At 38.2% G+C, this 18,815-nt stretch overlaps 1 protein-coding gene across 1 annotated transcript; it reads right to left on the bottom strand.

The window, feature by feature from the left end:
- Positions 1-14,232: 14,232 nt before the first annotated feature.
- Positions 14,233-16,894, bottom strand: LOC126818634 (uncharacterized). The gene has a single exon (XM_056100714.1). The coding sequence runs from the start codon at positions 16,484-16,486 to the stop codon at positions 15,236-15,238; it is 1,251 nt and encodes a 416-aa protein (XP_055956689.1). The 5' UTR covers positions 16,487-16,894; the 3' UTR covers positions 14,233-15,235.
- Between the last annotated feature and the right edge of the window lie 1,921 nt (positions 16,895-18,815).

Here is an 18,815-nt window from a genome sequence, read left to right as displayed (position 1 = left end):
CAGTGTTTCAAGTACCAATATTGTCTTAAGGACCAAAGTATTACAGTGTATATCATTGGCAGTAGGTTAAAGATCCCATAATAAAGATATGAAATGAGTGGACAGTGAAAATATCCCCCATAATGTTAGCCCGATTGATGCTGACAGTCTACTGGTCACTTGCGTGTATGCGGCACCGTAGAAGATCGCAGACTGGTCGTAGAGACTTTTGCCCATACAAAATTTTCACCCGGTTTGTTGCGGCTGGTCTGCGAGCTACCATACCCTACCCGTGCCTGTGAAAACACTTACGGCGGCTTGTGGGCTAGGTTTAATTAAGACTTGCATACGACATACAGTGTGCTATGAAGGAAAGTAAGGAAGCCTATAACTACCATTCATAATTTCTACTTTTCGCCCCCTTCAAAAGGCGAAAGTCGAAAAGTCGAAAAGTAGAAGTTAATACAAAATGGGAGGCGACAGCACGCTATCATTGGCAGTAGGTTAAAGATCCCATAATAAAGATATGAAATGAGTGGACCGTGAAAATATCCCCCATAATGTTAGCCCGATTGATGCTGACAGTCTACTGGTCACTTGCGTGTATGCGGCACCGTAGAAGATCGCAGACTGGTCGTAGAGACTTTTGCCCATACAAAATTTTCACCCGGTTTGTTGCGGCTGGTCTGCGAGCTACCATACCCTACCCGTGCCTGTGAAAACACTTACGGCGGCTTGTGGGCTAGGTTTAATTAAGACTTGCATACGACATACAGTGTGCTATGAAGGAAAGTATGGAAGCCTATAACTACCATTCATAATTTCTACTTTTCGCCCCCTTCAAAAGGCGAAAGTCGAAAAGTAGAAGTTAATACAAAATGGGAGGCGACAGCACGCTATACAAGCAAAAATCGACTCGTAAATAGGAAATTAAAAAATAATACACAGCGATAATAGCGCCCCTCGTTTTTCCTAATTTATACTTTTCGACTTGCATTTTGGCTTGTATACCGTCTTGTCGACTTTCGACTTAGTCATATTTTTGTATTTATTGATGTCAGTAAGAAGGCGCCAACACGCATACCAAGCCATAATGCAACTCGAAAAGTAGAAATTAGGAAATCGACACACGAGCTATTATCGCGGTGTGATATTTCTTAATTTCCTATTTTCGAGTTGATTTGGCTTGTATGGCGTGTTGTCGCCTCACATTTTGTCGTAACTTCGACTTTTCGACTTTCGCGTTCTGAAGAGGCGAAAAGTAGAAATTATGAATGGTAGTTATAGGCTTCCATAGGAAACTGATTGAAATCCAAATGTCAAGCTTCTTTTACGTGCAACCCAACGTGTACACGGGACCTCGGTTTTCCGTCACACAGAACGACTAGACGCTGTCCTTTCCAAGCATTCCGTCCTGCATCACTTACAAGCGGGAAACATGCTCGAAAATTCAGAGTGACTTTCTCAGCAAACACCTGGGTCGAATTCCTCGAAGTATTATAACATATTATACCCGTCTTCATTGGCCCAAGCTGTGCAGAAAAGTGAACGTTAAACCTCATTTCATTAAATTTATACAGAGCCAGATGGAGTTTTTAAATTCAAGCGTGGGTGTTTAATAATGTGCAAATATTCGGCATAAACAAAAACCATGGCATCGACGCAAGATGTTAACGTATTAAAAGTAATTTCAAGCCGGTAGTTTTCTGACAGATATTTTACAGATTCTAAATGTTAGACTGTGGCCTGAAAACATCAAACGTGATTTTCTAAACATATTTAAAAACAAGTTTTACCAGATATAGATAATGAAACAGACGATAGTTACAATCAATATTTATTAAATATTCTCGTCCATATTTGACGTCAGTATTATAACACACTCGCTTTTAACATCTCAAAATAGACCAACTGTATTTCTTAGTGATACTTGAAATTGGGCACCGAACCACAGTCATTATTCGCCAGATTATTATTCTTATAATCGAATATCCCCCACCCCCACCGCCTTTCCGACTGTGTTTAAAATCGGGGATGTACACATAAAACTTCTGAAATGAATGGAGAGAGAGCGAGTTTTATCATACCATGGCGAATTACGTATGCAAACCGGGACTTTAGCCATTACGGTGTACTGCATCTTATATGAAGAGTTCATGGGCGTTGGATGGCCGAATGGTTAACACGTGCGTGCTGTATCATGAGATCTGTCAATGAGTCAACTGGCGGGGTTTTGATTCCCGTGACAAGGAGTAGGGTCGCCTGTCCAACCTCGTGGGTTTCCTCCGGGTCCTCCGGTTTCCTCCCACTGCTAAAACCCCTACGCGCAAGCGAATTATTGAAATAAAATTGAACCATGTGTTAGTCCCGAAATGACCTAGTTTGTGTCGAGTGGACGTTAAACCCCATTTCTCTCTCTCTCTCTTGAAGAGTTCACGCAGCTATCGAAGTGTTGTGTTTAACTCCGCTGGTGATTATATTAGCCATAGGGTTTAACGTCCACTCGACACAAACTGGGTTATTTCAATAATTCGATTGGGCGTTGTATTGGGGACTTTTAGCAGTGTGAGGAAACCGGAGGACCCGTGAGGAAACCGAAGCACCCGGAGAGAACCAAAGAGGTTGGACAGACGCACGCTTCTCCTTGTCACGTACCACTCAAGGACTGACCTGATCCAAAGCGCAAAACCATCCGCACACCCCCCCCCCTCCCCTTTGAAATGAATAAAATGGGAATTGGGTTTGATGTGGTAATGTTTATTTCAATGATAATGTGTTCAATGCCGAGTTAGTGGGAGAATTTATCCAAACAGCGGCATTTCACCTTACTCTTTATATCAAATTCCAACTGACAACGGTTCTTTTATGTGCACACAGGTGGACCTCGGTTTTTCGTCCCATCCGAACTACTAGGCACACATTAATTGTCAGCCTTTGTCATAAGCGATTGCTGTGGTGAACGAGGCGGAGTATTCTTTCTCACTCTAGAACAGTGCCGCGAGATCTTCCTAAGTGTGCCGCGAAATTTTGAAAGGCACACTAAGAAAATGTAAAAAAAAACACGTGATCCCAATTGAGAATTCACTGGTGTCTACTGATAATTAAGTTCATAGCTTTGTTTTTCTTTGAGTCATTCCAGTGCCGGACTTGGCCCACCTCTCCACCTGTCCGTGACAGGTGGGCCTAAGCTCATTAAAAAAAAAGTGGGTCTAAGCCTATAAAGAAAAAAGAAAAAAAGAAAAAAGAAAAAAAGGAAAAGAGAAAAAAGGGGGGGGGGGGAGAAAGAAGGAAGGAGATGACAGGACACAGGACAGGAGAAAGAAAATATAGGAAAAAAATGACTGACAAACAACACAAAAAAAAGAAGTGTACTACAAGGAAAGAACTTTATACCGAGAACCGTGTAATTCATCTTTTGTTTTTGACACTGAAGATAATTCTCAAATTCATCTAATGATAGTGCTCTTAGGTCATTCTGTTATCTAATTGTATCAGGAAATCAAAAATTTGCCTTGTTTTGCTTTGGTCTGAAATGCTTGGAAATGGGTTTGCGGTTGTCAGTTTTCAAAGTTTTCCTGGAGAACCCCCAGACCTCCCTGGGACGCTTGCGCGCCTTCGGCGCGCTCGTGACTCGCCGACGTGTGGGCCTTGGTCAATGACCTGACAGGTGGGCCTTTGGCCCACCAGTCCGGCACTGAGTCATTCTATGTGTCTTTGACTAGTCTCTGTCTACGGTTGTATTCCGTCTGACTTAACATGTTCATATTTTGCAAAATTCAAATATTTTTCATATATATTTAGCCAGGTGTGCCGCTATTTTTTCATGTGTTCCAAGGTGTGCCGTTGGCGAAAAAAGGTTGAGAACCACTGCTCTAGAACCTCTGAAATCCTTTTTTAGTTTTGGTAAGCGCGGGTGCTAAAATGTCACAACGCTGTCACCCCGGACACTGTGACGGGAAATCTACCTCTTCATATGTCAAATATTCTTCATTAAATTTTGAAAGTGACTTTTGATATTTAGAAAAGAATATCTGTAGTCTGTAGTATTAAATGACTCCTAATCTATCAGGATTCAGAAAGAAACCTCTAAACGATTTAGGATTTAATGAAAGAAAGCTAGAAAATGTCAGGGCTATTAAGAAGTAAAGACAAATTGACCAGTGTCTTAAGAGTTATACAACTTTAGTTATCCACGGTCATTAGCTGTAATTGAACACAAAATAACCTATTCTAGAATTGCGCTTTCAGTCGGTACCCGATTGACTAGATACCCGGAATGACTCGGTGTCCGATTTAACTCGGTAACCGGTCTATAATAGCTATTACTTTTTTTTTTACACAAAATAAGATTCATTAGCCATAATATTTCTTAGGGTAAAATGGTAGGCGTGCAAAATAGTAGGAGACAGTACCCATACAGTGTGCCTAAATAAAACACTAAATTTTCAAGGCATTTTTGAACAAAATTTGAAAAAAAAACAACATTTATGCATAAAATGGATATTCATTTACTTTTTACAATGTTGTGTTTTATGTACTTTGTGTTTATCGTACCCTTTATATCGAGCGGCTAAAATGGAGAATCACGTATGCAAACCAGGACATAACCCATTACGGTGTACCACGTCTTGTTTGAGGAGTGGGTTGTTGGATGGCTGAATGGTTAGCGTGTGCACGCTGTATCATAAAGTCTGTCATTGAGTCAACTGGTGTGGTTTCGAATCCCCGTTTGTACGTGACAAGGAGTAGGGTTGCCTGTCTAACCTCGTGGGTTTTCTCCGGGTCCTCCGGTTTCCTCCCACTGCTAAAGACCCCTACGCGCAAGCGAATTATTGAAATAAAATTAAACCATATGTTAGTCCCGAAATGACCTAGTTTGTGTCGAGTGGACGTTAAACTCCATTTCTCTCTCTCTCTCTGAGGAGTACACACAGCTATCGAAGTGTAGTATTTAACTCCTCTGCTGGTTATATCAGTCATAGACTTCTGAAATCCAGGTCCGAACCATCGATCCAGCAGTGACGCATGTCGTGCATAAGGCAGGATATGCTTACTATTTCTGGAACACCAACTGTCACTTCCCATTCGAAGAGTTTACATAGTTAACACTCTGTTATGTATATCGAATTGTTTTTCTTTTAATGATGACTTAAATTTTACACCCTAAGAAATTAATTAATGCAAATTAAGCTACCCCGTTCATTAAGAGAGAGTGAGAGAGAGATATAGAGAAATGGAGTTTAACCTCCACTCGACACAAACTAGGTCATTTCGCGTCTAATATATGGTTCAATTTTATTTCAATAATATGCTTGCGCATAGGTTTTGGTAGCAGTGGTAGCACCCACGAGGTTGGACAGGCGACCCTACTCCTTGTCACGTACAAGCGGGAAATGGAAATCAAGCCACTTGACTCAATGACAGACATTATGATGCAACGCGCACGCGCCCCCCTCCCCACACACACACACATTCATTAAGAATGCATGGATACAGTGGTATTATTAGCTAGCATAAATAAATAGTTGCATCTTGCCGCACAACAAGTCAATCGCAATAATTAACTGAGACGCAAACAATTTCTAGTGGTACAACAGATCATTCGCAATAATTAACCGTGGCAAATAATTGTTGTTGTACAGTATTGTATAGCAGACATGATACTAGAGATGATTGTATTTAACTTGGAAAAATCTTCTATTATAAGACAGTCAAGATCAATGGCCTCGTTTCCTGTCGCTGTAACATAAATTTCTAAATTGCTATTCCTCCTAGCCTTCGAATTCTTCAAATTTCCGTTTGTAACAGTTATAATAGATCTGGCCAATCTGACTCTCACTTACAAGTAAATTGCTTTCTGACCGAGGCTAGAAGATACATTACCCAGCTATCGCTTTACATCAATAACACAAACTTGGACATTTTCTTTAAACGACTTAGTCCTAAACCGGAAATAATTCTGTGCGGATCAATCAGGTCTGGGTATAAAGACACTGTACCAAGTTCCAGCACCGAGAAGTGGATTGACGCGAATACACGATTTGCAGAAAGCAGAAGGTCACCAAATGTAATCTACTTAAAGGTCCAGGCCAACTTCAGAAAACCGTCGAATCCCATATAATCTTAAGTGATGATTAAAATAGCTAATCCACTAGAAAGGCACTCGAAAAGTAATAAGAATCGTCAGTGTAGCTATATACAAGGTCTTCAAAAATTCTCCAGCCCTACATTATTTATGAGATATGCTTTTCATTTTTCCTACGAAACATCCTAATGGGCGGCCACACGAAGTCCAAATTATTATGAATTAATATTTTATATCCAGTTCCATATATGTAAACAGAATGATCACCAGTTTTTTGTATTCGACAGCCCAGGCATCTGAAGTCACTTTTGGATGACGTCTTCAAATTTGACATGGACCTGTGTTAGTCTTTTATGTAGGTTAACCTACACTCGAAAAAAATAGGGCTTAAAAAGACAGGACCATATGCTATTAATGTTGGTTAATTAACTCAGTTATTGCGAGTGTCTGGTAAAATAAATGGGTAAATTAGATATTATGAGACTATCTGCCCGAAATGTTTCTATGTCATCCGAGTTTTCAGAATGATATATGGTCTCATTCATCTCTGATGTTTGTTCCCAAATAACGGAAATACATTCGCCAAAAAATGGACGGTTCACTTACTACGCTATATGCTATAATAGTTCAAAAATAGAAAATGCAAAATGAATTATCGCTGTTTGAAGTTTTGACAAGATGTGACATAGATTGTTTATTATCGTAACAACGTTACTTGTTATTTGAGACTTGGGACTCGATTCGCCATTTTTAAATTAAATCATTAAACGGCGACCGTGTTTCAATCCGTTTAAATCTCCGCCATCCGGTGGCCGTGAGAGCTGGTTATAGGCTTGTCATGTGCATAAAGTTCTAAATGATTTGTAGCCAAAATAAAATACCTGCAATGGGAAGATTCAGCTCTTTTAAATAGTCTAGTATTTTTCTATACAGACCCAGATATTCCAGCAAATTGTGCGTGGACTGTTAAAGGTAACGACGTGATCTTACATCCATGAGGTCTTAGTATACTATAATGTTGGCTATATCAATAACAGTATACTTAGGCTATATAAATAGCTTACACATAGACAGAATATATAAGAAAATAAATATTTTTATAAGAACATGAAAAATGAGGTTAAATAGTGTTACTTCGATTGGTAACTGGTTCAGTTATAAAGCCATGCAACAAAACAAGCGGACGTAGCCCGCTTAAAATGCTAGTTTCGTTTTTTTAATTTTGAAGACACGAGATTGTTTTTAGATTTCCATCTTCCAAAACAGATTAACACGTCATCGTTGACTTAAATGTTTCAGCCAGATCAAACAGGTCGTGTCATTTTAACATTTCTGATATACCATACAGGTGATAAATATTCCCAAGAGAATGTCTGTAGTGATTTAATTGAATTCGTCCAGACGTTAGAATTGATATGATCAACGGCCACAGATTTATACACTCGCTCGTAATGATTTGTTTATGGTCATCTCATGTCGAGAATTTCATTCGAGCGTCTTCCCTTTAAGAACAAAGGCAGACGACATTTAAGAGAATAATGGCGGAAATTGGCATTCATATTAGGAAACCATATTGAATATTAACCATAAATAACAATATAGTAGGGCATGATGTATGAAGAATGACGTTTGTAAATCATGAAGATCAATGAGGTCCAAATTTCAGAAATAGTAAAATATCTCAATCTGCATACAGAGTTGTATATACGGGAATCGATCTAAGCTCTAGCTTAAATTCTCTTTAACTTCCACTCAGCGTAAACTAGGATAGAAAGAGAGAAATAAAAAGAGAGACAAAGAGAATGGGGGGGGGAGGGCGCCTAACGTCCACGCAACACAAACTAGGTCATTTTGGGACTAACATCTGGTGCAATTTTATTTCAATAAAATGGGGGGGGGGGGCCGAGAACCAGTAGCAAGGTGATCCTACTCCTTGTCACACATAAGCCTGGGATTGAAACTACGTTACTTGACGCGTTGACAGACCTTATGATCTAAAGCGCATGCGTTAGACCAACAGACCGTCCAACTCACCCGAGGTGGTTGAAACAGTTTCAGTAGTGATGAGATTTACAAGGCAATAGTGATCCACCTGTTAGTAGGTCTTATTAATAATAAATCTTGAAATAACCTAGTAAAAATTACATTGCTCATATATTTCAAGCGGCCATTAAATTTTCTACTAATAAACGGAAACGGAAATAAATTGCTGCGTTCTACACTGAAAGATATAATATTATTCCCTTGAGCATAATTCGTCACTTGTTCTACCCTAATTTACTTCGTCTGGAAGTATTGTAATAAAATGAGAAATAAGACCAAACATTGGCTTTAAAATACTTACTTTAGATCAAACTTTAATTATTTTAGAGCGTCATCAACCGAGTCTACCGGTAGTAGCTAAGAACAGCGTCTAGTCGTTGGGATTTTAGGGAAAAAACGACAAATAACTCGTAGTGTCACTATCCGGGCAAAATTTCCCTCAAAGCCACTGCATGGCGCATGTCTGTCTTCATTAGTCCGATAGAGCAGAAAAGTAGGAAGTTAACCCACATTTCATTTGATTTAAAGCTTTATTGTGAGAACATTTCACCTTTCCCTGTGACAATCTTGTAAAGCGGATTACCATTTTGGTTCTTAACTAGGATTTTTATTTTTTGCTAAGAATGACATTTACAATCTATGGCTTTCAAAAGAAGTTAAAGGAACTTGATTAACAGCAATTGTAATAAATTCGATGAAATGTATTAGTTCAACCTAGTTACTGAGTGTACCCACTTCCTGCTGCATCGATTGATTCAGTTGTTAATTGCTCTGTCCGACTGACCAGAAAGCATCGTATATAGGCGTGCTGGACGACTCCATTTATGAACAAAACCATTTATGAACAAAATTATCATTTACAAACTTTAAAGGGGCAGTACTGCAGATGGTTGACAAATTTGAAAAAGAAATATGTAAAATTTTAAAGACAACAGCGCCTGCTTGCTGTTTCTAAAACATATGATACCACTTCTCATTTGAAGACCGGGTAAAGATGGGCTTCTGATATCCAATATTTAAGACAAAAAAAAACATTTACCATTGGTACACGAATTGTGTACCATAATGTGTTTTGGCGCCATTTGTAACAAGAGACTCGAAGACCGAGACAAGACATATTCCGCAAGTGATGTCAAACGGTGAGCATACGCAATAAATACTATCGGTTTAGACTGGAATAACCAGACGCTAGAAATTGACATTCGATTGAGACTTCTGGCGTATTTCGTCGAACATAACTGATTAACAATTTAAGTTAATAACAGAAACGGTTGAATGTAAATCAGTTTATATACATTCATAATACATTATTATATGCGTTGCGACCATTTGAGTCAATATCTAGGTTCTTTAATTAAAGCCTATTTCTTTTCAGTTCCGTTTCAGGACAGTCTAGACCATCTTTTTTGATTTTATTATAATTACAGTTAAACTATGAAGTTTGTGTTCAGCAGACTCCACCGGCCCAGCTAAACAATGAAAACATCTTTTACTTGGGCAAAAATGTTTTTTAAAACCAATCACAGTACTTAATATCGAACCAATAAGGACATGGTTTGCTCAACATCTAGTGCAGGCCAATTAAAAATTCAAACCGAAACAAAATAACGAGATGACATTTACCTACACCCACGTCTACAGTAAATCTACGTGAGACAATAATCGCCATGGGAAAAACTTGATTTCGACTTCTTATCTGATTTGCGTTGATTCGCCATTCTGTTTATTGAAGTTGCTTCCGCCATGTCTGTTTAATAAGTATCTCTAGCTATTGATGTTTTTTTGTTGATTTAACGTTAATGTGTAGAACGGCGTGTAATCATCTTTATTATCTCTGATTTATTCATCCCATTGACCAATATTCTTCATCTGTGATAAACACACGTTACACTTCACCAACAGTTCTTCAACACTGATTATTTTAATTAACATGAGGAAAAATCGTTTCATAAGCTTGTCGCCATCCTGAGTAGTATGTAAATAGTTTAAAAATAGAAAGTTTTAGAACGTTAGTGTTAAAAGGTAGCGGAATGACTTTACAGTTACGGTTATGTTAGCATGAATTGGACTAGTAATAATTTCCCCCATTGACTTCAATGTTAAATCCATAACATCCCTTGGTCTGTAACATTTTGTTGAACATTTCGATGATCTTAACCTTTATAACGAACACGTCACAATCATCTGATAAACATTTTAAAGGGTGTTGACCATCTCGATTTTTGCTACGCCCGATCAAAGGAATATAATAGTCCCTGGCGTCAGTTATGTACGTGATTTGCCTTTTTCATGTATGCCCCACAACCATGATTATTCACCAGAAAATGTAAATTCAAACGGTGTTGTCCAATTCTAGACCAAAACGTTATGAAAAAAAAACTGTCACGCAAAAGGAGGAGGGGGTGGGATGAATCAAGGGAAGCAATTACTAAGGCGGGACTGGGATGGGGAGCTATACATTCTTTGCTTCGTTTCTCTTAGAAATGATCGTCGCTGGCACTCTTAGGACAATATCTAATTTTACATACTATAATGTACTCAGATTAAAAGCATCCCCAAATCAATAAATTATAGTGATGTCTACACTATTTCATGGGTTTCAATTCATTTTCGGAGGTTTAGCAATTTTAGTCGGTGATTGCTTGGCTAGGTTTAGTGATGAACCTATCTAAGTTTAAATTTGGAGTCATTGCCTTTGTCATGGAAACCTTGTAATCAAAGTTCAAGATTTAGAACATGGGGTGACTGATAGCGTTTAAATTTACCGTCCTCTCCACGATTCGCCAGTTAACGTGAATAACAATTACCGGGAGATAACTCTTGTTAGACCGATGGAGGCAGGCCACCAAATATTCTCTAATTGACTATAATGGTTCCTATACTTCCACCTCTCAACCGTGAAAATTCACGGGAAGAAAATGTCAATTCAAGCCCTCTTCTATACCAACCATTTCTTTGAATAGTTGTTTTTAGTTATTTCCTTGATCACAATCTTTATACAGAAAAAGAGCCCAACATATCGCAAGCGTCGATAACCTTAAGGCATCTTTAGGCTGTTAACCTCCCGACCTTTCAAAAGTGTAAATTAAATGATTTTTGTAGACCCCCCCCCCCCCCGCACACACACACATACACATTCAACCTTTCGCTTTGTAGTTCGAATTTGTGTAATGTTACAGGTAAGGTATGCTGAATAGGAATGGAGGACAGTGTAAGGTAACGGCACCTCGGTGTTGAAAAGTAGGGGAATGCGATTATATTTATACCCCCCACCATGCGTTGCCTAGTTCAAATATACTTGAGATACCTACACCCTTCATTGTTGTTAAGTATTTATTTCCCGGTTAATTCTATAATTATCTAGTACATGTAGATGTTCAGTTTAGGAACGGGGAATGCTCACTAGTCCGCGGGTTCATTTGTCGATATCCATTATTAGGGTTAGGGTTGGGTTAGGGCTAGGGTTCATTAGTCCACCGATATCTATTATTAGGGTTAGGGTTAGGGTTAGGTTTATTGATACCCAAATTTAAAGTATTTCTTATAGCGGCGGAATAGTGCACCCGCGGACTAGTGAACTTCTTTTTTTTGTGCAGTGTGTGTGTTGGGAGGCGGGGGGGGGGGGGGCGTCGATTCGATTTCTGCCTCCTCGCGATCTGGTCAAATTAATACAGTAACATGAGATAACTAGTATTTCCATAGACTGGATGCCACTGTATACTGTATTCCAGACCCACACACCGAGTCATATTGTTCTGAAATATGAACAAGTCGCTTTTAGTTTTACTTGGTTCATTTTATTATTAAGCTTTCATTTCTCGTTGAACTAAAGGGGCCTACAGCAATATGACTTAAAGCGGCGAATTGTAGTCACAATTTTACAAACCAACTACCCACGTTCCTTTATTCCCTGACATAATGCTCTATTAACATTATAAATTTTGTTTATAAAGTTGTCACCCAACTGGATTAAAATATTGTCAAAATAAATTCAAATTTTAGCACGTACAATATGACAGATTAGCTTATTTCAGTTACCGGACCTTCGACCTGTAACAACAAGTAGTACTTGTTTAAATAATCTTATCTTTATAAATTGAGTGATAAATTGTTAGTATCTATAAGTATGTATGGTTGATATAGGATGGTATTTGTATTAAGTAGCGTCTGGGTTTTAAAAAACAATCTTCGTTCAAACCACGCTTGTTAATTGGTGTTGTCTATTTCATCTCTAGTCAGGAATTCTGGTTTAGTATTAAGGTTACCTGACCCTAACTCGGCGTGTGGGAATTCCAGATCTCTTTCAGTCGATTCCATCTTCTAGAACAGCCGATACCACCTCTGATTTATATACATATAGCTCATTATTTTGTGTCTGTAATGTATGAGTAAGTATATAAGTGGTTTGGTGGCGGTGGCGTGGGGCGATTGGCTCAACGCTTGCTCTTTAGATCATAAGGTCTGTCATTGAGTTAAGTTGCCTGATTTCCATCCCATGCTTGTACGTGACAAGGAGTAAGGTCGTCTGCCCAACCTCGTGGTCTCCCTCTCTTACCGAATTAATGCCATTTTATATTAAAATATTACGTGTTTCTGGTGCAGACATATCATGTCAGCATGTAGACTAGCGAGATTTTTACCCTAATAAATTACCCTAAAAAGTACTTTAAGGCAAAAGTAATCCTAATTGAAAGGCGGTGAGAAAAAGACTATAATGATAATATATAAGTAGTATATTAACATATGTATTATATATTATTCACGTTTTATTCAATGCAGACAAATAATCAATTGAAATGCTGGCATAGAATGTGATAATGTATAGTTAATAGGGTATTGTATGTGTTAATACCATGGTATAACAGACGGCTTATTCAACTTTTTTCTTTTATCTATTTCATGACTTTATCTATCAATACTTCAATTTTATTTATGGCATAATAACATTAGTAGTCCTGTGTTATTTGTATGTCAACTATGATTTTGTGGCTTTTCATGGGCGGGCCCAAGAATTTTAATGGGCGATTATATGAACGTCGCCGAATGTAGAGGTGGTCACAAACAACCTAATCATCGATTTTTGCTATCGTCGGTGGGGGGGGGGGGTCTTTTACTGCACGCCAATGAAAGTGTAGCCTACACGGGTGAACATCCTGTTGTCTTGCTATTCAAACGACTGGACAATACTTTACATGTCAGCTCCGCAGGCTCAAAAACTTGATTTGAAAATCCCGAGGTTCGTATCGGCCCACGCCGGGACTCGAACCTGGGGCATTCTGTCCGAGAGTTTATTACCCTGACCACTCGACTACCACAACCCCCTAATGCATTATGAGATCAATAGTGTATACTTCATATAAAAGCAATAAATTTCTATATTTGTAACACATTTATTGATTATTGATATCAATCAGGAAATACTTGAGGTATATTTTATATTAAAGAACAATAAGATAAAGCCTGTATTGATCTATACCGGTAGAACTGTTCAATATATCAATATGTCATATTACGCAATAGTTTCTTAACAATTACACAGATTTTATGGCTGTATAATAATTTGGATATTATATTAAATCGGCATTAATGTAATGTAACCAATAATCGGAGTAAAACATTTTACATCAACTGAACTTCATGAAAACCGCTATAGGAATAATTTGCTCGACTAAAGAATCTTAAACTTATATACATTAAAGGGGGTTATCATTTTCAAAAAATATACTGTTACCCATATTCCAAATATGGACATTGCATTTTACACAAGCTGAACTCCATAAAAACCACTATAAACATGGGTAAACAAATCTGTATCAAAGTATGCATGCATACAATTTGTTTAACTTTAACTTTGTAGTCAAATCACGACGAAACGAAATGATCTTAACTCCAAAGCGCCAATGTCCCTTTAACCCACTCCTTTCACAATAGCAATTTAGAGAGCAGCAGACAGATCGCGAAACGCCGAAGTACAGGAAACCACATGTTAGTCCCAAAATGACATTATCTAGTCGTTGTATTCCATTAATTGCTATCCCTCTTTTCACACATGAAAAGAATAGCGGTCATATTTCTTACTTTTATTATTTTAATGAACTCATAAACTGCCTTGTCATATAAAATAGTTTATAACATTTATTGTATTTTATTCATATTCATCACAATTAGTACCAAAGATAAATTTCTCTTTACTTTGCTAAATGCATTATTTCAATTAGTAATTCAACTGGCAATACGCAGAATACAAATATTACAGTTTATATTTTTCATTCGCTAGTGTTATATTGGATGTAATCGTTACAATTTGATCATTATTATCCACATTATTCAAGAAATGAATTGAAATGAAATGGGGTTTAACGTCCTACTGCTCTGCTCCGAACTGGGCTAATGAAGATGGGCATACGCCATACAGTGTGCTATGGGGGAAATTTTGACCGGACAGCGGCACTACGGCCTACTCTTATGTGCACGTCAATGTGTACAGAGACCTCAGTCCAGCATCACAGAGAAGGGAGAACCGCGCCGGAAAATCTGGATGAACTTTCTCGGCCAATGCAGGGATCGAACACCCGACCTCCAGGCTAGCGAGCCAGCGTCTTACCCACTTATCCACCGTGATCCCCCATTATTCAAGAGCTAAACCTTTCTATTGTAGGTCTTTCTTTAGACCTGAAATGTTATATTATCATTCAGACATTAATTAACTTATCCAGACCCCAATCAACTCTCGATGCCATCGGATATCTCCAATATTAAGTAGATAAGAACGGTTCAGCCATATTTGATTTAATTTAAAAATGGAGAAGCGAGGCTTAGCTTCGAACAAACAGTACGGTGGTTGCAATTAATACATACATCTCGACAAACTCTCAAAGATTAAATTTCACCATATTCATTTTGCATTATCTATTTTTAAACTATTATAACAAGAATGGCAAGCTCTTTAACTAAATGTTACATAATGTATCTTTAAGTTACTTTTATTGTAGTTTATATTTGTTTTAACTGTAACATTCTCTAATCACTGGGGAGTCATTTAGTGGAAAAGTCGCCCAGTAATAAACATTAATTGTATTCCATAGAATTGAGTCGCGTGTACTGACTGTAAACTAACTTGGTCAATTTCTATTGGTTTGTACTTCTCGGACTGAGGTTGTTCTTGGATCTTGGTGTTACACTTGATACTGAATCAGTACTTGAACCTAAAGATATATTGTCCCCAGAAGGCGAACGTTTATCAGACGTCGACCCTTTTCGTGATATTTTTGGCGAGAAAGACGATCGGCGCCTTTGGCCATGGAGATCTAGACTGAGACCTAATCTGGAATAGCTTGGTCGTCTGCACCTTTTATCTTTTAGTTTCTCAGCTTCCTCATCGATGGTTGGTGCCTCTATTTTAATCTCAAGTCGTTTGACGGGTCTCCTCCAAGATCGCGAGCACTGAAACTCAAAGTTTTGGTATAAGGTTCTGAGTTCATCTCGCCAGCTGCAGCAAGACGAATCACTGCTTGATTCTGAATCACGTCTGCTGATGAAAGCGGATTTTGGTCGAGTGATAGTTGGTAGAGATTCTTCACTGGAGTTCAAATCATCGAAAGGTAAAGCCGTCAGTTTGAAAATATTTTCTTTGGTATTTCTGAAGTCTTTAGGACTCGCACACTTGATGATCCTTTCGGGGTTCTTCTTGTTGGGTTTGGGAGCTTTTGCAGTACTTTCTGGTCTCTCATAACGACCCGGTAACGTGACATTCCTACAGCATTCGCGTAGACATCTTTTAGGTTTGTTTTTGGGTTCGATGTTTTCAAACCCTAATATAAGGTTAGTGTCATCACACGGTATCTCGAACGTGTCATCATCTTCCAGAAGTTTAACACAACTTAAAAACTTCAATTTATAAGCTTCTTGCAGAGCCGTGTGGTCTTGTTTATTTGGTGTATCGAAAGGTAAATTATATCGTTTTAAACATTGAACGATAAGCTTGGTGATCATGGAATTCCCGGCTCTCACGGCGTAATGCAGGGCGGTGTTACCAAACCGGTCTATTTGATTAAGATCAAAATCTATCGCATTTAAAAGGATTCTCGCCAACTGAAAGCGTCCGTATATACAAACATAATGAAAAGCATTTAAACCATATCGATCCTGGGTAGAAACATTCGCGCCATTTTCTATTAATATTCGGGCTATCCCGACACCCCAGCTTTCGGGTTCTATAAAAGCACACAATATTAAAGGGGTTTTTCCCTCAGCGTCAGGTTTGTCTACATCGAGCCCCACATCAACGAGTGTTCGAACTTGTTGAAAATATCCACATCTGATGACATCACACAGGGCCATTGCTGGTCTCCTGACAGAAAATGCTGTACTGGGCCTCATGGTGATCCAAGTCCACTTTACACACAGTATAAATAAATAAATCCCTATCTCACGAAGACATTAAAATTAATTCAGTATAGTCTACACGTCTCACAAATCTCTGTAATGTTTCCTGTCTTTTCATTGGTGAAATCAGATATAAAGTTATTATCCTTCCATTACAGGAGCAACATTGCTAACTTGTGACCCGATATAAAGTTTAATATCCTTATGACATGTGTTGTTAGAATTAAAGATAACCCTAGGCGCGATTAGCAACAACCGAGTGATTAAAATCCCGACTTTTACAAGACCGTGATACATACAACCGGGCTGAATGGAAAGGAAAGGTAGTCAATCAGTCATGTGACCAGTATATAAAATCAACACTCTTATGCTGGCTGTTACTATCTCCATTCAGTATCATATAATATTCTTATACAGACACCATAGCACTTATTTTGATATTAATCGCATGTTTCAACATGAATGTTAATACAACATACACAGAAAGTAGCATTAATTACTTATCAACAATACATAAGTTATACATATCCATAAATCTATAAATAATTTGTTATTTTTTCATATATTTTAATGTAAAAATCACTGGTCCGACATATAAAAGGCTGGATTTGTTTTCCATTGATAAGGTAGCTGACCACTATCAAACTAATGTCATTCTGTTTACTCTCACGTGCTCACAATAGAAGGGTTGTCAATGTCCTTTTCAATTCACTCAAGTACAGGGTGAATAATGTCAATAATCTACAAATAATTGGGTATTAGAATAAGTTTTACAGCTATATAATATGCTATACAATTATGCTATTATACCTATAAATGATCATACATATCGTATACATATATTTTATATGTATATAATGTTATGTTTGCCAATAACTAGGCATCCACTAAGTAGAGCTTGGGGGTTGAAATTAAAGGGGTTTAACGTCTTACTTTTCTGCACCAAACGGGCTAATGAAGACCCCGGGCAAACGACCATTTAGTGTGGTGTGAGGGACATTTGGCCCAGACAGTGGCGTTTTCGCCTACTCTTCAAATTCTGTCAAGGATTATACATGGGTGAACCTCAGTTTGTTGTCCCATCCGATAGATTAGACGCCTTTTTTTTTACCCCCCTGTACCACTGACAAGGGAGAGCTAGGCAACGCCATATTCATTAAATCACCGAAGTCCACCTTTAATAATTGATAATAGTCATATATACGATTTATTGTCTGTATAAATAATAAAGCCAAATATGTAAAATATGCTGTAACTTGATGATCAAAATTATCCCCCGAAATGTGGTCTTTGATATTTAAATTGCCGACATCAGACTATCAAATGGAATGAAATGAAATAGGATTTAACCAAGAAACTTCTTGGATTTAACGTCCTACTGTTTTTCACCAATCTGGAGAATGAAGATGAGAAATTTTGCCTGGACAGCGGCTTTTCCGTCCACTCTTCAAAGAATATCAAATGTCAAGGATTCTTTTACGTGCACGCCAACGTGAACACGGAGTCTCGGATTTAAATCCCATTCAATCTACTAGACGCTTTTTCTTGTCAGACCCTCCGTCATTCGCCACCGACAAGGGGAAACCTAGCTAGAAAATCGTAAGGTATCAAACTTTGGAACTATTAAAGGGCTCGATATATTAGGGCTACGGGTCAATACATAGCTACACTTTCGCCATGTTGAAATGGAAAGTAAATAGTTTGGAGTTCAAAAAGAGATGAGTGGGTCTTCTGAAAGAGATAAATGCAAGAACCAAGACCTAGCTTCTACTCCCTTTATTCGTAACTCCTGATATTATTATACCTATAGAAATATAATCCGCTGTCTAATCTTTAATATAAAAGCTATCCGGGGTTTTCACTGAAGACCTTTTTAAACTGTCTAACCTAATTATTGAATGTCATAATGTCTTTCAACGAGGAAAGTATTTTATATCATTCTATATAGCGGTGTTAACTTGTGCTCACACTTACCATGACTATATTAATACACCTTTTCAACAATTAATATGGTAAAATGCTGATTCATTTGATAGCCCAAATTTACTTCAGCATCATTTCTGTTGTACGACAGATTATCTATCCAAATGTATGCAACTCAAAATGTTATGGACATTGGAATTGGATCAAATTCCGACATACACACAGGGACGGATTGGGGCCGGGAACCGGCCCGGGCTCCCGTGTCGGAGCGGCCCCTTTTACTGACCGCTGAGCCCGGACGGGGGGTCCTGCGGCTCTCCCCCGGGAAAATTTTGAAAAATGAACCCCAAATATGCGATTTGGTGGCATATCTGATTATAATCTCTGCCAAATAATATAT

Source organism: Patella vulgata, chromosome 4, assembly GCF_932274485.2.
Source record: "Patella vulgata chromosome 4, xgPatVulg1.2, whole genome shotgun sequence".
Lineage (NCBI taxonomy): Eukaryota > Metazoa > Mollusca > Gastropoda > Patellidae > Patella > Patella vulgata.
This window is presented reverse-complemented; position numbering and strand designations above follow the sequence as displayed.